This window comes from Mandrillus leucophaeus, unplaced genomic scaffold, assembly GCF_000951045.1.
Source record: "Mandrillus leucophaeus isolate KB7577 unplaced genomic scaffold, Mleu.le_1.0 Scaffold14, whole genome shotgun sequence".
Lineage (NCBI taxonomy): Eukaryota > Metazoa > Chordata > Mammalia > Primates > Cercopithecidae > Mandrillus > Mandrillus leucophaeus.
The window spans coordinates 3,449,023-3,467,263 of record NW_012101365.1 but is presented as its reverse complement, the minus strand read 5'-3'; the positions used below and the strand labels follow the sequence as shown (position 1 = coordinate 3,467,263).

Genomic DNA, 18,241 nt, shown 5'->3' with positions numbered 1-18,241 from the left:
TCTCTCTCTCTCTCTCTCTCTCTTTCTTTCGGCAGAGTCTCACTCTGTTGCCAGGCTGGAGTGCAGTGGCGTGATCTCGGCTCACTGCAACCTCGGTTTCCTAGGTTCAAGCGATTCTCCTGCCTCAGCCTCCCAAGTAGCTGGGACTACAGGTGTGCGCCACCATGCCCAGCTTCAGTTATACTTTTCTGGTTATTTTAACTACTGCTTTTTGATTGTGAGACTTAAGTATATCCTCATTGGTCTAATTCCCTCCAGCAAAGTTGTGACTGTCTTTTTAAATGTCATTGCCCTGTACAATCAATAAGAGGTACCTGTAATGATAGTTACTATTTCATCATCCTCAAAATCTCTTTGTGGGGTAGGTATTATCTATGTTTTATAATTGAAGAAGTAGAGACTCAGAGCCATGGAGTAATTTGCTCAAGGTCATGGAGCTACTGAGTATTAAGAGTCTTACCTTGAACAAAGGACCATCTCACTCCAGAACCTCATGTTGCTTAAACTACCCAAACATTGCCAATTGAGGCTTCAGTAATTGTTACATATTAGCTACCCAGTTAATTTCAGTCAGAGAAGTTCAGATAACTTTAGTGTTCTCCATAAAATTACTCATATAGTTGAGAGGCAATAAGAGTGAACTCAGTTGTCCTACTACCAGGACTGGTGCCCTGCTTGTAGTGTTATAGTGGTGCCCTGCTGGCACTCTTCCTTTGGCCTTCAAAGGTTCAGAGCTGCCCTGAGTTTTATTCAGGAGCAGCTGAAATAAAGTATGTTAGGATATTCAGAGACAGGAAGTCTCAATCACTGCTGGTGGACATAAATAGGGAAGGTTCTTTTGGAAAGCAGTTTAGTAACGTGGTTCAGGAGCCTTGAAAATGGTTTGCACCCTGTTGACCTAGTGATCATACTGATAGGTGTTCATCTTAAGGCTGCCCCCCAAAAAGCTTTTTCTACACAGACACTCCTTTTGTATTTGTAATAAAATCTTCATTGATGGAATATTATGCAGTCACATAAGTGATCATTTTAAAAGACTGTTATAATATGAAAAATCATTTTTTTTGTATAATCCCGAATTATACATAGTCTTGACAAAGCAGGATGCAAAATTAATTATAGTATCATATTCTAGATCAGTACTTGGCACATTGGGGGCATGCAGTAAATATCTGTTGAATAAACGAATGATCATCAGTGGCATGAATCTCACTATGTGAAGAAAAGGAAATATACTAAAATGTTAATAGTGTTTGCCTTTATATGGTGGAACTAAGAGTGTTTTTTTGTTTTTTGGGTTTTTTTTTTTTTTTTTTTGAGACAAAGTCTTACTCTGTTGCCCAGGCTGGAGTACAGTGGCATGATCACGGCTCTCTGAAGCCTCTACCTCTGGGGCTCGAGCAGTCCTCTTGCCTTGGCCTCCCAAAGTGCTGGGATTACAGACATGAGCTACCATGCCTGGCCTAAGAGTGATTTTTATCCTGTGATTTCTATTTTCTTTTTTCCTTTTTTTTTTTTTTGAGACATAGTGTCTCTCTGTCACACAGGCCAGAGTGCAGTGGTGCGATCTCGGCTCACTGCAACCTTTGCCTCCTGGGTTCAAGTGATTCTCCTATCTCAGCTTCCAGAGTAGCTGGGATTACAAGGCATACGCCACCACAGCCGGCTAATTTTTGTATTTTTAGTAGAGACGGCATTTCATCATGTTAGCCAGGCTGGTCTTGAACTCCTGACCTCAGATGATCTGCCTGCCTCAACCTCCCAAAGTGCTGGGATTACAGGCATGAGTCACTGTGCCCGGCTGATTCCACTTTCATTTTTGTTCCCATATTTTCTGTAGTGATTATGTAGACTTACTGGAAAAAATAACTTTCATTAATATTTTTTGGACTTGAATCAAGAGAAGTTTAGGACTTAGGTTATATTCCTAATTCTCCCAAAAGTATTCAAAATAAATGTTATTCTACCCATGATACAGATGAAAACACTGAGGTTTAGAGAAGTTTAGTTACTTACTTAGGCTTGTTTATTTAGTAAGTGGCTAGCTGAGCCAGGACCAAAATCTAGGTCTGACTCCAAATTCTGTTGTCTTCATAGTCATTTTTCTGTCAGATTGATCTCCTGATGAGATTTTTTTTTTTTTCCAAAGCTTTTGCCCTTTGTATCAGGTAGGGTCTATAGCAAAGCTGAGGTTGTGACAGCTTGTCTTTAAATTGAAAATATAGCATTTCTAGTGTGGGTAAGGTTTCTGAGGCCCTTGTGCTCTAATTGATTTCAGAATTTGGCATTGCAGCCACTTCTCTGGCAGCAAACCCAGATGCCACCACAGTAAACATTGAGGATCCTGGTGAAACCCCAAAACATCAGCCAGGACCCCCAAGAGGCTCAGGAAGAGAAGAAGATGATGAGTTACTGGGAAATGATGACTCTGACAAAACTGAGGTTTGAACTTGTCTTTGAGATCTTTTTTGAACAATTTTTAAAACTTGTTTATGTGCTTATTCACTGTCTACTGTGTGCCAGGTATAGTGTCAGGCAGTGACAGCTCAGAGGTAAATGACACATGGCCTCTTCCTTGGTGGGGGAAACAGACAAGCAGACCGTTATTATTTGTAAGTACACTGGTGGAGGGGAACACTGGGGTAGTGAGCAGAGAGCCTAGCTTATGGAATGCGGGACTTCCATGCTCAGCATTTTCTAATATTGGAGTAGGAAAGAACCTTCATGGCCCCCTGTCTTAGCGTCTCTCCCAAGATATTCCTGACTGTGTAGGAAGGATAACACTTGGAGCCAGGCGTGGTGGCTCACGCCTATAATCCCAGCATTTTGGGAGGCTGAGGCGGGCAGATCACTTGAGCCCAGGAGTTGGAGACCAGCCTGGGCAACATGGTGAAACTCCTGCTCTACAAAAAATACAAAATATTAGCCGAGCATGGTGGTGCACACCTGTAGTCCCAGCTACTCGGGAAGCTAAGGTGGGAGGATTGCTTGAGCTTAGGAAGTGGAGGTTTCAGTGAGCTGAGATTGCACCACTACATTCCAGCCTGGGCAACAGAGTGAGACCCTGCCTCTGGAAAAAAGAAAGATTGAAAACCCTTGCTTGAATACCTCCAGGAATGGGCTGCTGTTTACCACCATGTAAGGCAGTTGCTGCCATTGTCGACTTTAATTGTGAAAATGTTTTTCTTAATTTTTTTTTCTTCAACTTTTAAGTTCAGGGGTCATGTGCAGGAGGTACAGGTTTGTTACATAGGTAAACATGTGCCACAGTGGTTTGCTGCACAGATGACCCCATCACCTAGGTATTAAGCCTAGCATCCGTTAGCTATTCTTCCTGATGCTCTCCCTCCCTTGTGTCCATGTATTCTCACCATTCAGCTCCCACTTATAAGTGAGAAGATGTGGTGTTTGGTTTTCTGTTCCTGTGTTAGTTTGCTAAGGATAATGGCTTCCAACTCCATCCATGTCTCTGCAAAGGACATTATCTCATTCCTTTTTATGGCTGCATAGTATTCCATGGTTGTATCTATATATACACACACACACACACACGTGCGCACACACACACACATATATATATATCATATTTTCTTTATCCAGTCTATCATTGATGGCCTTTTAGGTTGATTCCGTATCTTTGCTATTGTAAATAGTGCTGCAGTGAGTGTATATGTGCATGTATCTTTATAATGGAATGATTTATATTCCTTTGGGTATATACCCAGTAATGGGATTGCTGGGTCAAATAATATTTCTGCCTCTAGGTCTTTGAGGAATTGCCACACTGTCTTCCACAATGGTTGAACTAATTTACACTCCCACCAACAGTGTAAAAGCATTCCCTTTTCTCTGCAACTTCATCAGCATCTGTTGTTTATTGACTTTTTAATAATCACCATTCTGACTGGCATGATATGGTGTCTCATTGTGGTTTTGATTTGCATTTCTCAAATCAAGATATTGAGCTTTCTTTCATATGTTTGTTGGCCACATGTATGTCTTTTGAGAAGTATCTGTTCATGTCCCTTGCCCACTTTTTAATGGAGTTGTTTTTTTCTTGTAAATTTGCTTAAGTACCTTGTAGACTCTGGATATTAGACCTTTGTTAGATGGATAGATTGCAAAAATTTTCTCCCATTCTGTAGGTTGTCTGTTCTGTCTGAAGATTGTTTCTTTTGCTGTGCAGAAGCTCTTTAGTTTAATTAGATCCCATTTGTCAATTTTTGCTTTTGTTGCAATTGCTTTTGGTGTTTTCTTCATGAAATCTTTGCCCATGCCTCTGTCCTGATTGGTATTCTCTAGATTTTCTTTTCTTTCTTTCTTTTTTTTTTTTTGAGACGGAGTCTTGCTCTGTCACCCAAGCTGGAGTGCAGGGGTGTGATCTCGGCTCACTGCAACCTCCACCTCCTGGGTTCAAGCGATTCTCCTGCCTCAGCCTCCCGAGCAGCTGGGACTACAGGCGTGCACCACCACACCCAACTAATTTTTGTATTTTTAGTAGAGACGGGGTTTCACCATATTGGCCAGACTGGTCTCGAACTCCTGACCTCGTGATCCACCCATCTTGGCCTCCTAAAGGGCTGGGATTACAGGCATGAGCCACCACACCCAGCCGGTATTCCCTAGATTTTCTTCCAGGGTTTTTTTAGTTTTGGGTTTTCCATTTAAGTCTTTAATCCACCTTGAGTTAATTTTTGCATATCATATAAGGAAGGGGTCCAGTTTCAATTTTCTGCATATAGCTAGCCAGTTCTCTCAGCACTATTTATTGAACAGGGAATCCTTTCCCCATTGCTTGTTTTTGTCAGATTTGTTGAAGATCAGATGGTTAGAGGCGTGCATTCTTATTTCTGAGTTCTCTATTCTGTTCCCTTGGTCTATGTGTCTGTTCTTATACCAGTACCATGCCGTTTTGGTTACTGTAGCCTTGTAGTTTAAAGTCAGGTAGCATGATGCCTCCAGCTTTGCTCTTTTTGCTTAGGATTGTCTTGACTATTTGGGCTCTCTTTTGCTTCCATATGAATTTTAAAATAGTTTTTTTCTAAGTCTGTGAAGAATGTCAATGGTAGTTCAGTGGGAGTGGCATTGAATCTATAAATTACTTTGGGCAGTATGCCATTTGCACAATACTGATTCTTCCTAACTATGAGCATGGAATGTTTTCTCATTTGATTATTTCTTTGAGTGGTGGTTTATAGTTCTCTTTGAAGAGGTCCGTTACTTCCCTTGTTAGCTATATTCCTAGGCATTTTATTCTTTTTGTAGCAGTTCATTCATACAAAAGAATGAGAGTTCATTCATAATTTGGCCCTCTGCTTGCCTGTTGTTGGTGTATAGGAATACTAGCAATTTTTGCACATTGATTTTGTATCCTCAGACTTTGCTGAAGTTGCTTATCAGCTTAAGAAGCTTTGGGACTGAGACCATGGGGTTTTTTAGATATAGGAACATGTCGTCTTGCAAACAAAGGTGATTTGACTTAACTCTCTTCCTATTTGAATACCCTTTATTTCTTTCTTTTACCTGATTGCCCTGGCCAGAACTTCTAATATTATTGAATAGGAGTGATAAGAGAGGGCATCCATGTCTTGTGCTGGTTTTCAAGGGGAATGCTTTCCTTGGTTGTGGGGGGTGGGTGTTCCTTTGTCTCCATGCTGCTCCTTAGTGAGCCATCGCCCCACCCTGCTTTTCTTCATTCTCCATGGGTCGAGCTACTTGCCTAGTCAGTCCCAGTGCAAGAACCTGGATATTTCAGTTGCAGGTGCTGGATTCATTCAACGCTTTCACTCCTCTCTGTGAGTACTGTGGACCACAGCTGCTTCTAATCGGCCATACATTTTCCTTTATAATGAACAAAGAATATCTGCCTATAGCACCTGCCCTTGTCGTGCAAAGCAGCTCAGTGTTCACCTGTACTTTTTGCTGTATGAATTCCCTTCATACAGCAAAAAGATGACAGGCATAATTCCTGGCATTGGGCCTGCATTCTGCTACCAAAGAGCTGTGTTATTGGGATAGGTGTGGCCCTCCTCGTGTGCCTCTTCTCAATTGGAATTTTTTTTTTTTTTTTTTTTGTCAGAGTAGTAATATTTTTAGTACTTTAGAGTGAGTCAATATATCAGATTTTTGAGAATTCAGGTGGCAATAGTAGGGAGGATTGTGGATGGATTGGGGAGGAAGAGATATTTACACTGCTAGGTGCAGTGGCTCATGCTTGTAATCCCAGTGCTTTGGGAGGCTGAGGTGGGAGGATCACTTGAGCCCAAGAGTTTGAGACCAGCCTGGGCAAAATAATGAGACTCTGTCTCTACAAAAATTAAAAAATCAGCTGGGCATAGTGGTGCATGCGTGTAGTCCCAGCTACTTGGGAGGCTGAGGCGGGAAGATTGCTTGAGCCCAAGGGTTCAAGGCTGCAGTGAGCTATGATTGTGCCACTGCACGCCAGCTTGGGAAACAGAGTGAGATGCCATCTAAAAAAAAGAAAAAAAAAAAAGTGAAAAGATACTTACACTGACTGCCTTCTGTATGTGTTGTATGTATGTATATGTATTTATTGTTGTACATAATTCTATATACTATTGAATCTAGATGAGGGAACTAAGCCTGACAAGAGTCTAGTGATTTGCCAAAGCTCCCGTCAGTGGCGGGGGGCAGGATTTGAACCCTTTTGGTGTGACTTCAAAACCAATGCTTGTTTTTCGAATCAGGCTGGGAGTTGTGAATTGGCTATTTCAGAGTTAGTTACTGAATGCAGATGAGCCTATTGTTTCAAATGTTTTGATTTTCCATTAGATCAGATCCCTCCTGCACCCCCACGCAGCTGGAATTAAGAAATTGCTTATGTGTTCGTTATGTTTTATTTTATTTCTGACAGTTACTTGCTGGACAGAAGAAAAGCTCGCCCTTCTGGACATTTGAATACTACCAAACATTCTTTGATGTGGACACCTACCAGGTTTGGAAACCAATTTCACCTTCGCTTTTACGTGTAATAGAGACTTGTTTCTTCAATGGTTGAACAACCAAATAATGTGAAAGCCTTTATATGCTGGAAATGGTCTTACAAAAGTAAAGGGTTATTAGCATTTGAAAATACTGTCATAAAAGCTCTAATGAATGAGTTTCAGTTTTGTAGTAGTTGAATTTATTAAAGTTAAAAAACTTCAGTAGAATTACTGCTATGTTGTTTTCCAGGTCTTTGACAGAATTAAAGGGTCTCTTTTGCCAATACCCGGGAAAAACTTTGTGAGGTTGTATATCCGCAGCAATCCAGATCTCTATGGTATGTGTAGTACTGATTTGTTTACCATATTTCAGTTGACTTGGGTGAGTGTGAGGGTTGCCTGGAAACGTGGAGAACTGCACTATTGGTAGGACATGCCATGTTTTATTTGACTCTTCTGAACTTCAGTAGCAACTCTTGGAAATAATTTTGGAGAAATACAATTATGTGTTATATTAGTGCCATGTCGTCATTACAAGTACTAGTATATCTTTCAAAGGTCTTTAAATGGGGCTGGGTGCAGTGGCTCATGCCTATAATGCCAGCAGTTTGGAAGGCTGAGATGGGAGGATCACCAGAGACTAGGAGTTTGAGACCAGTCTGGGCAACATAGCAAGACCCTGTCTCTACTGAAGGCTGGGTTGGCACAGTGGCTCCTGCCTGTAATCCCAACACTTTGGGAGGCCGAGGCAGCAGAACTGCTTGAGCCCAGTAGTTTGAAACCAGCCTGGGCAACATAAGGAGACCCTGTCTCAACTAAAAAATAAAAATAAAAATAATTAAAAAAAAAATTCTTCAAATGACATTAGAACTTGAGACAAACAAATTTAGTCACTTTGACTAAGTGGAGGTTGGACCATTTGATGTTGGAGGAGAAAGTATTCTCACACTTTTTCATTGATATGCTGAGTTCCAGCTCTGCCCTCAGATGAGCTGGCTCCTTTTAGGATTTGGTCGCCAGCAGTGGAAGTCTGAAACAGGATTGGGCCAGGGATGGTTGTCATCCCTGACCTTAATGCTGTCTGAGAAAAACTCAGAGGTCCACCCAGTACTCCTGAGGAAAAGGCCCCAACAGTGGCCTGTGTTTGAGGGGAGAAGAGAGTGCTGTCCGTGTGCCAGGTGCTATACCAGAGACTGTGTGTGTACTTGATCATATCTCATTCTTGCAACAACCCTTGCAAAGTATCCCCACTTTTCAAATGAGGAAGCCGATGCTCAGTGAGGATCATTGATATATATGCTGAATCCGAAATGATAAATAGTAAAGCAGTCATATATGTTGATTTTAAATATGGACTCTAGGGAGCCTGGTGTGAAAACCATTGCATTGGCCCATGCTTTTCATCTGAGGGTTGTCAAGCGGGTGTCGCTGTCTATCTCATTCGTTCTTACTTGTAGCCTGAGAACATCCTGAGGGGCAGGCTCTGTGTGTCAGTGTCTTTAGTGCCTGGCAGAGGCCTTGGCACACAGCAGGTGCTCAAACAATTTTTAGCACCTTATTTTATGCTAGGCCCTGCGCTAGAGGCTGAGGATTTAAAGATAAGGCCATAGTCCCTAGCCCCAGTGAGGAAGAAGAGAGAACACTAACATCTGTTGAATACCTTATAAGTGCCAAGCGTGGAGATAAGCACTATTTTAGTATTTTATGCTATTTTATTTCCTATACTCCAAGGTGGCCTTATCTTACAAAAGAGAAAACTGAGGTTAAGGAGATAACTTGCTCGTAGTTACAGAGTTAGCAATAATAATGGCAAACACACATATAGTGCTTATTATGTGCCAGACACTATTATGAGGGCAGTACTTATATTAACTCATTTAATCCTTGGACAGATCCAACTTTATGAGGCAGATACTATTATTATGCCCATTTTATAGATGAGGACACTGAGTCACACAGAGGTCCAGTAACTTGCCTAAGATTATACAGCTAATAAGTGCTGGGCTCAATTTTCAAATCAACACGGTAGCTCATAATCCATTTTTTCATCACTGTGCTATGCTGCCTCTCATGACAAAGCCAGGGCTTGAATCCAAGGCTTGCTTCTTTTCTGTGACACTAGTAGCCTCATTAGCTCATAGACATGGTTAAAAGAAGAAGGTACAATATAGGTGAAGTGTTTGACAGCAGAGAGGATTAGGTTTTGTTGTGGGTGGAGGTTAGAGGAAGGCAGTTAAGAAAAAGATGACAATTTGGCCGGGCGCGGTGGCTCAAGCCTGTAATCCCAGCACTTTGGGAGGCCGAGACGGGCGGATCACGAGGTCAGGAGATCGAGACCATCCTGGCTAACCCGGTGAAACCCTGTCTCTACTAAAAAAATACAAAAAACTAGCCGGGTGAGATGGCGGGCGCCTGTAGTCCCAGCTACTCGGGAGGCTGAGGCAGGAGAATGGCGTAAACCCAGGAGGCAGAGCTTGTAGTGAGCTGAGATCTGGCCACTGCACTCCAGCCTGGGCCACAGAGCGAGACTCCGTCTCAAAAAAAAAAAAAAAAAAAAAGAAAAAGATGACAATTTACAGAGTGTAAGGAAAAGATTGATAACTTTGACTGAATTTCAACTAAAATTTAAAATTTCTACACAACAAAATAAACCATAAACAAAGTAAAAAAATAAACCACAGACCAGGGGACATACTTCCAATGCATGTAACTAACAAACAGTGAGAAACAAGAATATATGTCAAACTCCCACAAATTACAAGAATAATAACAAGCAACTCTGGAGAAAAAATGGCCAATAAATATATGAAAAGATGCTTAGCCCTACCTGCAACCAGGGAAATAAAAAGTAAAATAAGATTATTTATGCTCATCATTTTAGTAAACATATACAATTTGGCTTGTCTTCATTTATTCATTCAATTCATTCAACAAACATTGAGCTCTTACTGTTCTAATACTGGAGATACAGCAGTGAAAAGAGATAAAAATCTCTACCCTTAGGCAATTTGTAATGTACTGAGCTTAACAATAAGCAAAGAAAAGTAAAATATATAGTTTTCTAGTAATGAATGCTTAGGTGAAAATTTAAGAGCAGAGAGAAGAAGGACATGAAGTGTTTGTATAAATGTATGAATTTGAAAATTTAAAAGGGTGAATTTTGAGTAATGACCTGAAGTAATTGGGAGTGATTTATGTAGATAGATCTAAGGGAAGAGCACTTGAAACAGAAGGATCAGCAAGTGCAAAGGCCCTGAGGTAAGAGCTTGCCTAGTACGTTCAAAGAACAGCAAGAGGCTACTGGCACTGGATGAGAGTGAACATGGGGACCTAGAAGGAGATGAGGTGAGAGAGACTGTGGAGGGGCAGGTAAGGTCTCATAAGTCACAGTGAGGACTTTGGCATTTGCTTGAATGCAAAGCCATCGGAGGGTTTGGACAGAGGAGTAACATACTTTTTTGTTTTTTGGGATAGGATCTTGCTCTGTTGCCCAGGCTGGAGTATGGTGGCACGATAATGGCTCACTGCAGCCTCAGAATCCCGGGCTCAAGCTATCCTCCCCAACCTCATCTTCATGAGTAGCTAGGACTACAGCCATGTGCCACCATGCCGGGCTAATGTTTATATTTTTTGTAGAGACAGGGTCTCACTATGTTGCCCAGGCTGGCCTCAAACTCCTGGCCTCAAGCAGTCCTCCTGCCTCACCCTCCCAAAGTGCTGACCTTACGGGCATGAGCCACTGCACCAAGCCAGGAGTGACACACTCTAAGTCAGATTTCATGAACATTGATATTAAGTGTGGTCAAGGATATGGAGCAGTGGAAACTTTTGTATGGTGGGTGTGTAACTGGTGGGCAGGTAACTGGTACACAAATTGGAGCAGTTTGAAGATGCTCATACCCTATAATTCAGCAGTTTCACTCCTAGGTAGATAATTTTAGAGGAATTCACATATATATGGGACAACATATAGAAGAATATTATTCACTGTAGCAGTATTGCTTGTAATAGCAAATATTTGGAAACAACCGAGATATCCATCAGCAGGAGAATGGATACATTATACTACTGTATTCATACATGGAATTCTGTAGCTTAAAAAAATGAACGAGAGCTAAAAGCATAAATATAGATAAATCTCAGCACAATGATTTTAAAAAGCATGTTGTGGAAGGATATAAATAGTATGACACCATTAAAAATATATATATATTTTTGAGATGGAGTCTCATTCTGGTACCCAGGCTGGAGTGGCAAAGGCGCAGTCTTGGCTCACTACAACCTCCACCTCCTGGGTTCAAGTGATTCTCCTGCCTCAGCCTTCCCAAGTAGCTGGGACTACAGGCATGGGCCACCACACCCAGCTAATTTTTGTATTTTTAGTAGAGATGGAGTTTTACCATGTTGTTCAGGCTGATCTCGAACTCCTGACCTCAAATGATCTGTCTGCCTCGGCCTCCCAAAGTGCTGGGATTGTAGGTGTGAACCACCACGGCCGGCCTAAAAATATTTTTTAAAAGTGACATGATAGGTAACCAGTGTTTGTGTTATTCTTCGTGCTTTTCTATATGTTAGAAATTTCATAATATAAAAATGCATCATATGAAATTTTAAATATAAATACAACCTAAATTAAGGCTCTCTCCCACCCCCATCCCATAATAAGAGTAGGAATTTGGCAAGAAACAGGGAGGAGGCAGTATGAAGCAACATGGCGGGTCCTGGGATGAGTGGGTGTCGTATGTCTCTGGAGTCCAGCCTTCTGCTGGGGGTAGCTGGAGAAGTTACAGAGCCCAGATTCTGGGGCCTTTTATATCAGCCTCAGCAATTAGGATTTTGTCCTTAAGCAGTGGAGGTTCACTGAAGAGTTGCAAACAGGGGAGAGGGATGATAATAGGAGAGGGACAAAAATGCTGAGGGCTGGGAAGGTTTTCTTGCTTGTGTCCAAGGATGAGCATTGGGCCACATAGAGGTGGTGGGTGTGCAGGTGTTGGACCTTTCAGGCCACCTGAAAATATTGTTTCTCTAACTGTTCCTGTGCCAGAGTTGTTAGGTAACTTAGAGCATGGGGCAGCTAGAGAATGCTAGACAGGTCTTCAAATTAGTATAAATATCTTCCCATACCAGCCTGCCTTTAAAAAAATTAATTAATTAATATTTTAGTGACAGGGTTTCATCATGTTGCCCAGGCTGGTCTTGAACTCCTGAGCTCAAGTGATCTGCCTGCCTCGGCCTCCCAAAGTGCTGGGATTATAGGTGTGAGCTAGGTGTGAGCCACTGCGTTCTCCCCCGCCCCCATCATTTTTTTTTGAGATGAGGTCTTGCTGTGTTGCCAAGGCTGGAGTACAGTAGCTATTCAGAGGCATAATCATAGCTCCCTGCTGCCTCAAACTCCTAGCCTCAAGTGATCCTCTCACCTCAGTGTCCTGAGTAGCTGGGACTACAGGCTTATGCCACCAGGCCCAGTTCACAGGCTTCCTGTTGCCCTCAAGATAAATTCCTAACTCAACAGGGCTTCTAAGACCCCTCATGATCTGACTCTGGCCCATCTCTTCAATCTCTGGTTACTCCTGACCTGAAACTTGGCCTTGAACTGTTACCTCTTATTTCAGAGTCTCTGCTCCTGCTGTTCCCTCTTCCTGGACCTCTCTTCAGTCCTCACTTGGTGAACTCCTGTTCTTCTTTAGATCCCAGCTTACACATACCTTTCTCTAGGTTTTGTACCCTCCCTATCTGCTCCCATAGGCACCCTGTACTACCCTCTGAGATTAGATATTTTATTGACTGTCTCCCCGAAGTGCATGGATGCACTAGAGGCAGTGACTGTGTCTCTGTTCCACATCATCGTGTCCCCAGTAGAGGGTAGTGGGTACTTAGTAAATAATGACTGAGAGGACATGATATTCTTGGTTTTCTAGTTATATGGGTATCGTAAGTTAATATTTTGGCCACTTGTGGTCATATGCTTGGATGGTCTCAGCTCATCTATAACACATGGTCAGTTTTATTCATTCATTCAATAAAGCTTTTTGGCTATAGGGGTTTTGTGGTGTTTTTTTTTTTTTTTTTTTTGCCACTCTTATGTGTGGGCCCTCAGAACAACACTGTGAAATTTAGTCCTTGGCTACAGCAGAGAGCTTTCCGTCTAGTGAGTAAAGAGACAGTTTGTGGAGAGCTAATATTGGTGACTTTTTGAAGCACCCCATTTGATTGCTTGTGTTCCTTTTCCCACACTCAGAAGCCAGTGCTTGGCTTTGAAAAGTACTAATCTGTTTCTGCTAGTCATGTCGCCTATGATAGTAATGTTCTTAATTTTGTGACGTGTCAGGGTACCTGAAATTATCCCAAAGGGTGTTGCAAAATATTAGTGAAATTGAAAAATGACATTCATGTAATTTATTAAAATCTCTCAATCTAAAGATTGTATTTGTTCCACATAGTACTTTTTCTAGATGGGGAGAAACAAGGATAGTATTCATGAAATCATGCAAATAATGTAAGAGATTTGCAAAACATGGTCCACTCATCTGCTCAGTGGTATATCTTAAAACTATTAAAAAAGAATAAGCTGATTTTTATGCATAGCTGTGATAGACTCTCCAGGCTATATTAAGGTGAAAATAGCAGGGTACACAGGAGGACATGTATGTATCTTATCTGTATAAAGTGTACACATACACACATATGCATTTGCTTATGTACATGAGTGGAATATTCCTGGCAGTTTTCATCAGAAACAGGTTACTTGGTGAGCTTTAGGGAGGAACGATACAGAGCCAGGGCACAGAGAGGGAGTGGATCTTGCTGTTCTCCATATTCTCTTTGTACCTTTTGAAACACTGGACCATATACATGTATTACTTTAAAAAATTTTTTTATTTTAATTTTTGTGGGTACATAGTAGGTGTATATAGTGCATTGTATTACTTTTTCATTAAAAAAAAGAAAAAGCCTTAAGCATACACACACACACACACTCACACTCAACACGGCCGTGGTGAGCTGGTAGGTTTCATCGACTCTGCCCTCGTGGATTCTGCTTGCCCTGCTCTTTCTGTATGCTGCAGAAGCTCTGTCTGATTTCACTTCTTTTTCTGTGATGCTAACGTTTGGCACTTAGATAAGGGAAGTAATCTTTACTTCATGTATTCTGGTGGAAGGTTTAATAAAAAGCCTGTGAATTTTTCTTTGTCGGTGGTGATCCTCCAATAAAAGAAGCCATACACAAATCAGTGTCTTCATTCACCAATTGTGGAAGGCATTTTGGCCTTTGGAATGGAATACCAACCCCCCACCTTCTTTAAGGCAGCTAATTACTGAGTTGTGTTTGACCTTTGAAAAAAGAAAATTTCCTTTAAGCAAGTGTTGATCCCATCTAGAAAATTCATTTTCTTTTGCTAACATGAATTCAAGAGGAAGATAAGAAATTCTATAAGAATCTAAAGGCTTGTGCTTCATTTTCTTGTTTCTGAATTTTCTGGTTTCCTTTGCAGGCCCCTTTTGGATATGTGCCACGTTGGTCTTTGCCATAGCAATTAGTGGGAATCTTTCCAACTTCTTGATCCATCTGGGAGAGAAGACATACCATTATGTGCCCGAATTCCGAAAAGGTTGGTGAATAGCTTGACTCATTTGGAATGCTGTCAGTTTCTAGCTTTGAGTTCTTTTTACCCCCAGAGCTCCTGGGCCCCATCTCTAGGTGCTGTAGCCCTGCTTTTGTGTTTTAGGGTTCAATGTATCTACTCAAATGTGTAGATGAGCTTACCACCCATCTATATAAATCCACTTAATCTTTTTCTTCTTACAGTGATAAAATATATGTTACATAAAATTTACCATTTAAATGTGTAATTCAATGGCATTAAATACATTCACAATGTTATGAGTCCACATAATCTTTGGGAAAGCTGTAAATCAAGGCCCAATAACAACTGCAATTTATTCCCCCCACTTTTTTTGAGATAGTATCTCACTTCATTGTCGGCTGGAGTGCAGTGGAGCAATCACTGCTCACTGCAGCCTCCACCTCCCTAGGCTCAGGTAATCCTCCCACCTCAGCCTCCTGAGTAGCTGGGATCATAGACATGCAACACCATACCTGGTTAGTTTTTCCATTTTTTATAGAGACAGGTCTTACTATGTTGCCCAGGCTGATCTCAAACTCTTGGGCTCAAGTGATTCTCCCGTCTTGGCCTCCCAAGGTGCTAGGTAGGATTACAGGTGTGAGCCACCACAGCTGGCCACAACTGGAATATATTCTAAGACAAGGGTACAAAATAAGTTAAAGGTGTGCGTGAAGGTCTCCTGTGTGGCATTATTTGTATTATCCACATTTTGGAGACGATGGAAACATTGTTTTAAGTTGTGATGGCTCAACTAGCTGGAGTCATCTGCAATTGCCAATCACAAAGCACCTAGAGCAATGTGGAAAATTCATAACTTATTCCAAGCTGGTGCCTATTCTGTTAGCAACTTTGCTGAAGAGAAATCTGGGTTGGGCATGGTTGCCCATGCCTGTAATCCCAGCACTTTTGGAGGCCAAAGTGGGAGGATTGCTTGAGCTGAGGAGTTTGAGATCAGCCTGGGCAACATAGTGAGACCTTGTCTCTGAAACCCAAAGCTAAAAAAAAGTTACTGGGTATGGTGATGCATGCCTATACTCCCAGCTACTCAGGAGGCTGAGTTGTGAGGATCACTTGAGCCCAGAGATTGAGGCTGCAGTGAGCTGTGATTGTACCACTGCACTCCAGCCCGGGTGACAGAGCGGGTCACTGTCTCAAAAAAAAAAAAAAAAGAAAAGAAAAAGAAAAAAGACACCTGGTGTGGTGGCTCACGCCTGCAATCCCAGCACTTTGGGAGGCCGAGGTGAGTGGATCACAAGGTCAGGAGTTCGAGACCACTCTGGCCAACATGGTGAAACCCCCTCTCTACTAAAAATACAAAAATTATCCGGGCACAGTGGCACGTGCCTGTAATCCCAGCTACTCAGAAGACTGAGGCAGGAGAATCGGTTGAACCCGGGAGGCGGAGGTTGCAGTTAGCCGAAATCATGCCACTGCACTCCAGCCTGGGCAACAGAGAGAGAGACTCTGTCTCAAAAAAAAAAAAAAAGAAAAAAAAAAGGGAGAGAGGTCTGTAAATGATCAAAGACTGGAAGGGAAAATGCAGAAATGAATGTGTCCAGGGATGGGCTTGTGAATGACATTCTTGTTTTAAAACGTCCTTTCTTGTGTCAGTATTGGTACTTAAAAGAAAAAGCAAAACAGCTTTTAGAGACCTACAGGTGACAGCTGCCCGCAAATGAGGAGGTTTGGCTTTGTCAGAGATTGACCTGTACCACTTTCTCAGTTCCCTGGCTCCCTCCCTGCCTGCTCTGCTGTCGGGGGGCTCTAAGTAGCTTGGATAAGAGCACTAGTTCTGGAACTAGACTGCTAACTTCAGTTCCAGCTCCACCACTCACTAGTTTCTACTCTGTTGCGCAAGCTATTTCATCTGTCTTAGCCTCAGGTTCTTCGTTGGTGAAATGGAAATAATAATATTTCTGTTACAGGGCTATTGTGAGAATAAAGAGTTAATATATATAAAAAGCTTAGAATAGTGGTTTGTACCAAAAAAAGTTCAATAAACATTACCTATTACTACACACACACACACGCACACACACAAATATGTACACGTATATTCAATCCCATTATTTATCCAGTAACCTTGGTTTGAGTTTAACTCAATAAATATTAACCATGAGATAGAACCCTACCTTCAACTAGTCCAATGTATGTGCATAGAAAGATATGTATTTGCCTGTGTGTGTGTGTGTGTGTGTGTATGTGTGTGTGAGAGAGAGAGAGAGGTGAGAGAGACAGAGAGAGAGAGAGAGAGAGAGAGAATGTATCCATGTATCCTTCCTTCTTTTCTTCCCCTCTACCTTCCATGCCCACTTTCCCTTCTTGTCCATCATGGAGTCAGACTTGGATTCAATCCCAACTCTATCAAATAACCTTGATTTGAGTTTAACTCAGTAAATATTAACCATGAGATGTAGATCTTGCCTTCAAGTAGTTCAGTGGTTAGAAAGCTAGTGAATGACTATTGCTGTAAACAGTTTACAGCAATAGAGCAATACTATGTTTACAATGTAAACATATTAACCTCTATATCAGAGATAAGTGTAGGTATATTGACATAGAAGAAGGAGTGACCTACTTTGCCTGGGGATCTGGAAACTCAGGAGAGTCTTTATCTGTTCTTATCCTCTTTGGCTGGGCATCCCAGTATCAGGAAGAGTTGTCATGTATATACTGGTAAAGTGGTCATTGACCCTATCAATAAACATTTTTACATTTCATGTAAAAAGTATGAGTCACGTCTGAGATGAGATCCTGCTTCTACCAACTTGTTAATTATGTGACCTTGACCAAACAACTTAGCTTCTCTGACCCGTTTTCCTCATCTCTAAAATGATGATATAGATTGTATGAAATAAATGTAGCTGCATATTAGTTAACAAAATAAACACTAATTCTTGACTGAGCATTTATTATCGATCAGTCACTCTTCTGCTTAGAACAGTTCTTACCTGCTTTTATTCATTTAATTCTCCTATTAATCTTAGAAGGTAGTATATTATTTTTCTTCCCATTTTATAGATGAGGAAACTGAGACAGGAAGGCTAAGTAACTTACCCCCCAGAGTTACTTTTCCTAGGACTAGAACCCATGGAATCTGCATACAGAATCTGTGCCCTTGACCATTATTCTACATTGCCTCTCAAAAAAGCACCGAGTGTAATACCTGATGCCCAGTAGTTGATCCGTAAGTGACAGCTATAGCCATGGGAGTAATTCCCTCCTCGTCCCTTAGTTATCCAAGAAAAAGGCAGTATATCAACAGAATTACATTTGGCCTAATGAGGCAATTCCCAGTGTGAAAAAACTGTTCTGGGAGCTCAAAAAGTTTTGGGCATTCATGTCTTAACCAGAGTCTGACTATAATTGTTAGGGGTGCCTTTGTTCTTGCCAAGATGCATTAAGTGAGTTACCTGCTGATTTCATGTAGAAAGGGCTGATGCCATGGTTTACCCATAACTTCATGACCCTCCACTCCAGAAGAGGGAAAGGAAATCCTCCAGGGCATGCTGCTACTAGAGGAAGAGGAGAGATGTACATGGATATGCAGAATGTTGCTGTTCTGAGGAGCCACTCAATAGCATTTTTTTTTTTTAAGAGACAGAGTCTTGCTCTGTTGCCCCGGCTGGAGTACAGTGGTGTGATCTCAGCTCACTGCAAGCTCTGCCTCCC

At 41.6% G+C, this 18,241-nt stretch overlaps 1 protein-coding gene across 1 annotated transcript in view; it reads left to right on the top strand.

Annotated features, from left to right (window-relative positions):
• YIPF1 (Yip1 domain family, member 1) overlaps window positions 1–18,241 on the top strand; it is a 40,500-nt gene that overhangs the window by 5,186 nt on the left and 17,073 nt on the right. The window contains exons 3-7 of the mRNA XM_011973886.1: window positions 2,279–2,442; window positions 6,875–6,955; window positions 7,195–7,282; window positions 14,438–14,558; window positions 17,805–17,865. Coding sequence (XP_011829276.1) covers window positions 2,279–2,442; window positions 6,875–6,955; window positions 7,195–7,282; window positions 14,438–14,558; window positions 17,805–17,865 — 515 coding nt within the window. The remainder of the gene's footprint in view (window positions 1–2,278; window positions 2,443–6,874; window positions 6,956–7,194; window positions 7,283–14,437; window positions 14,559–17,804; window positions 17,866–18,241) is intronic.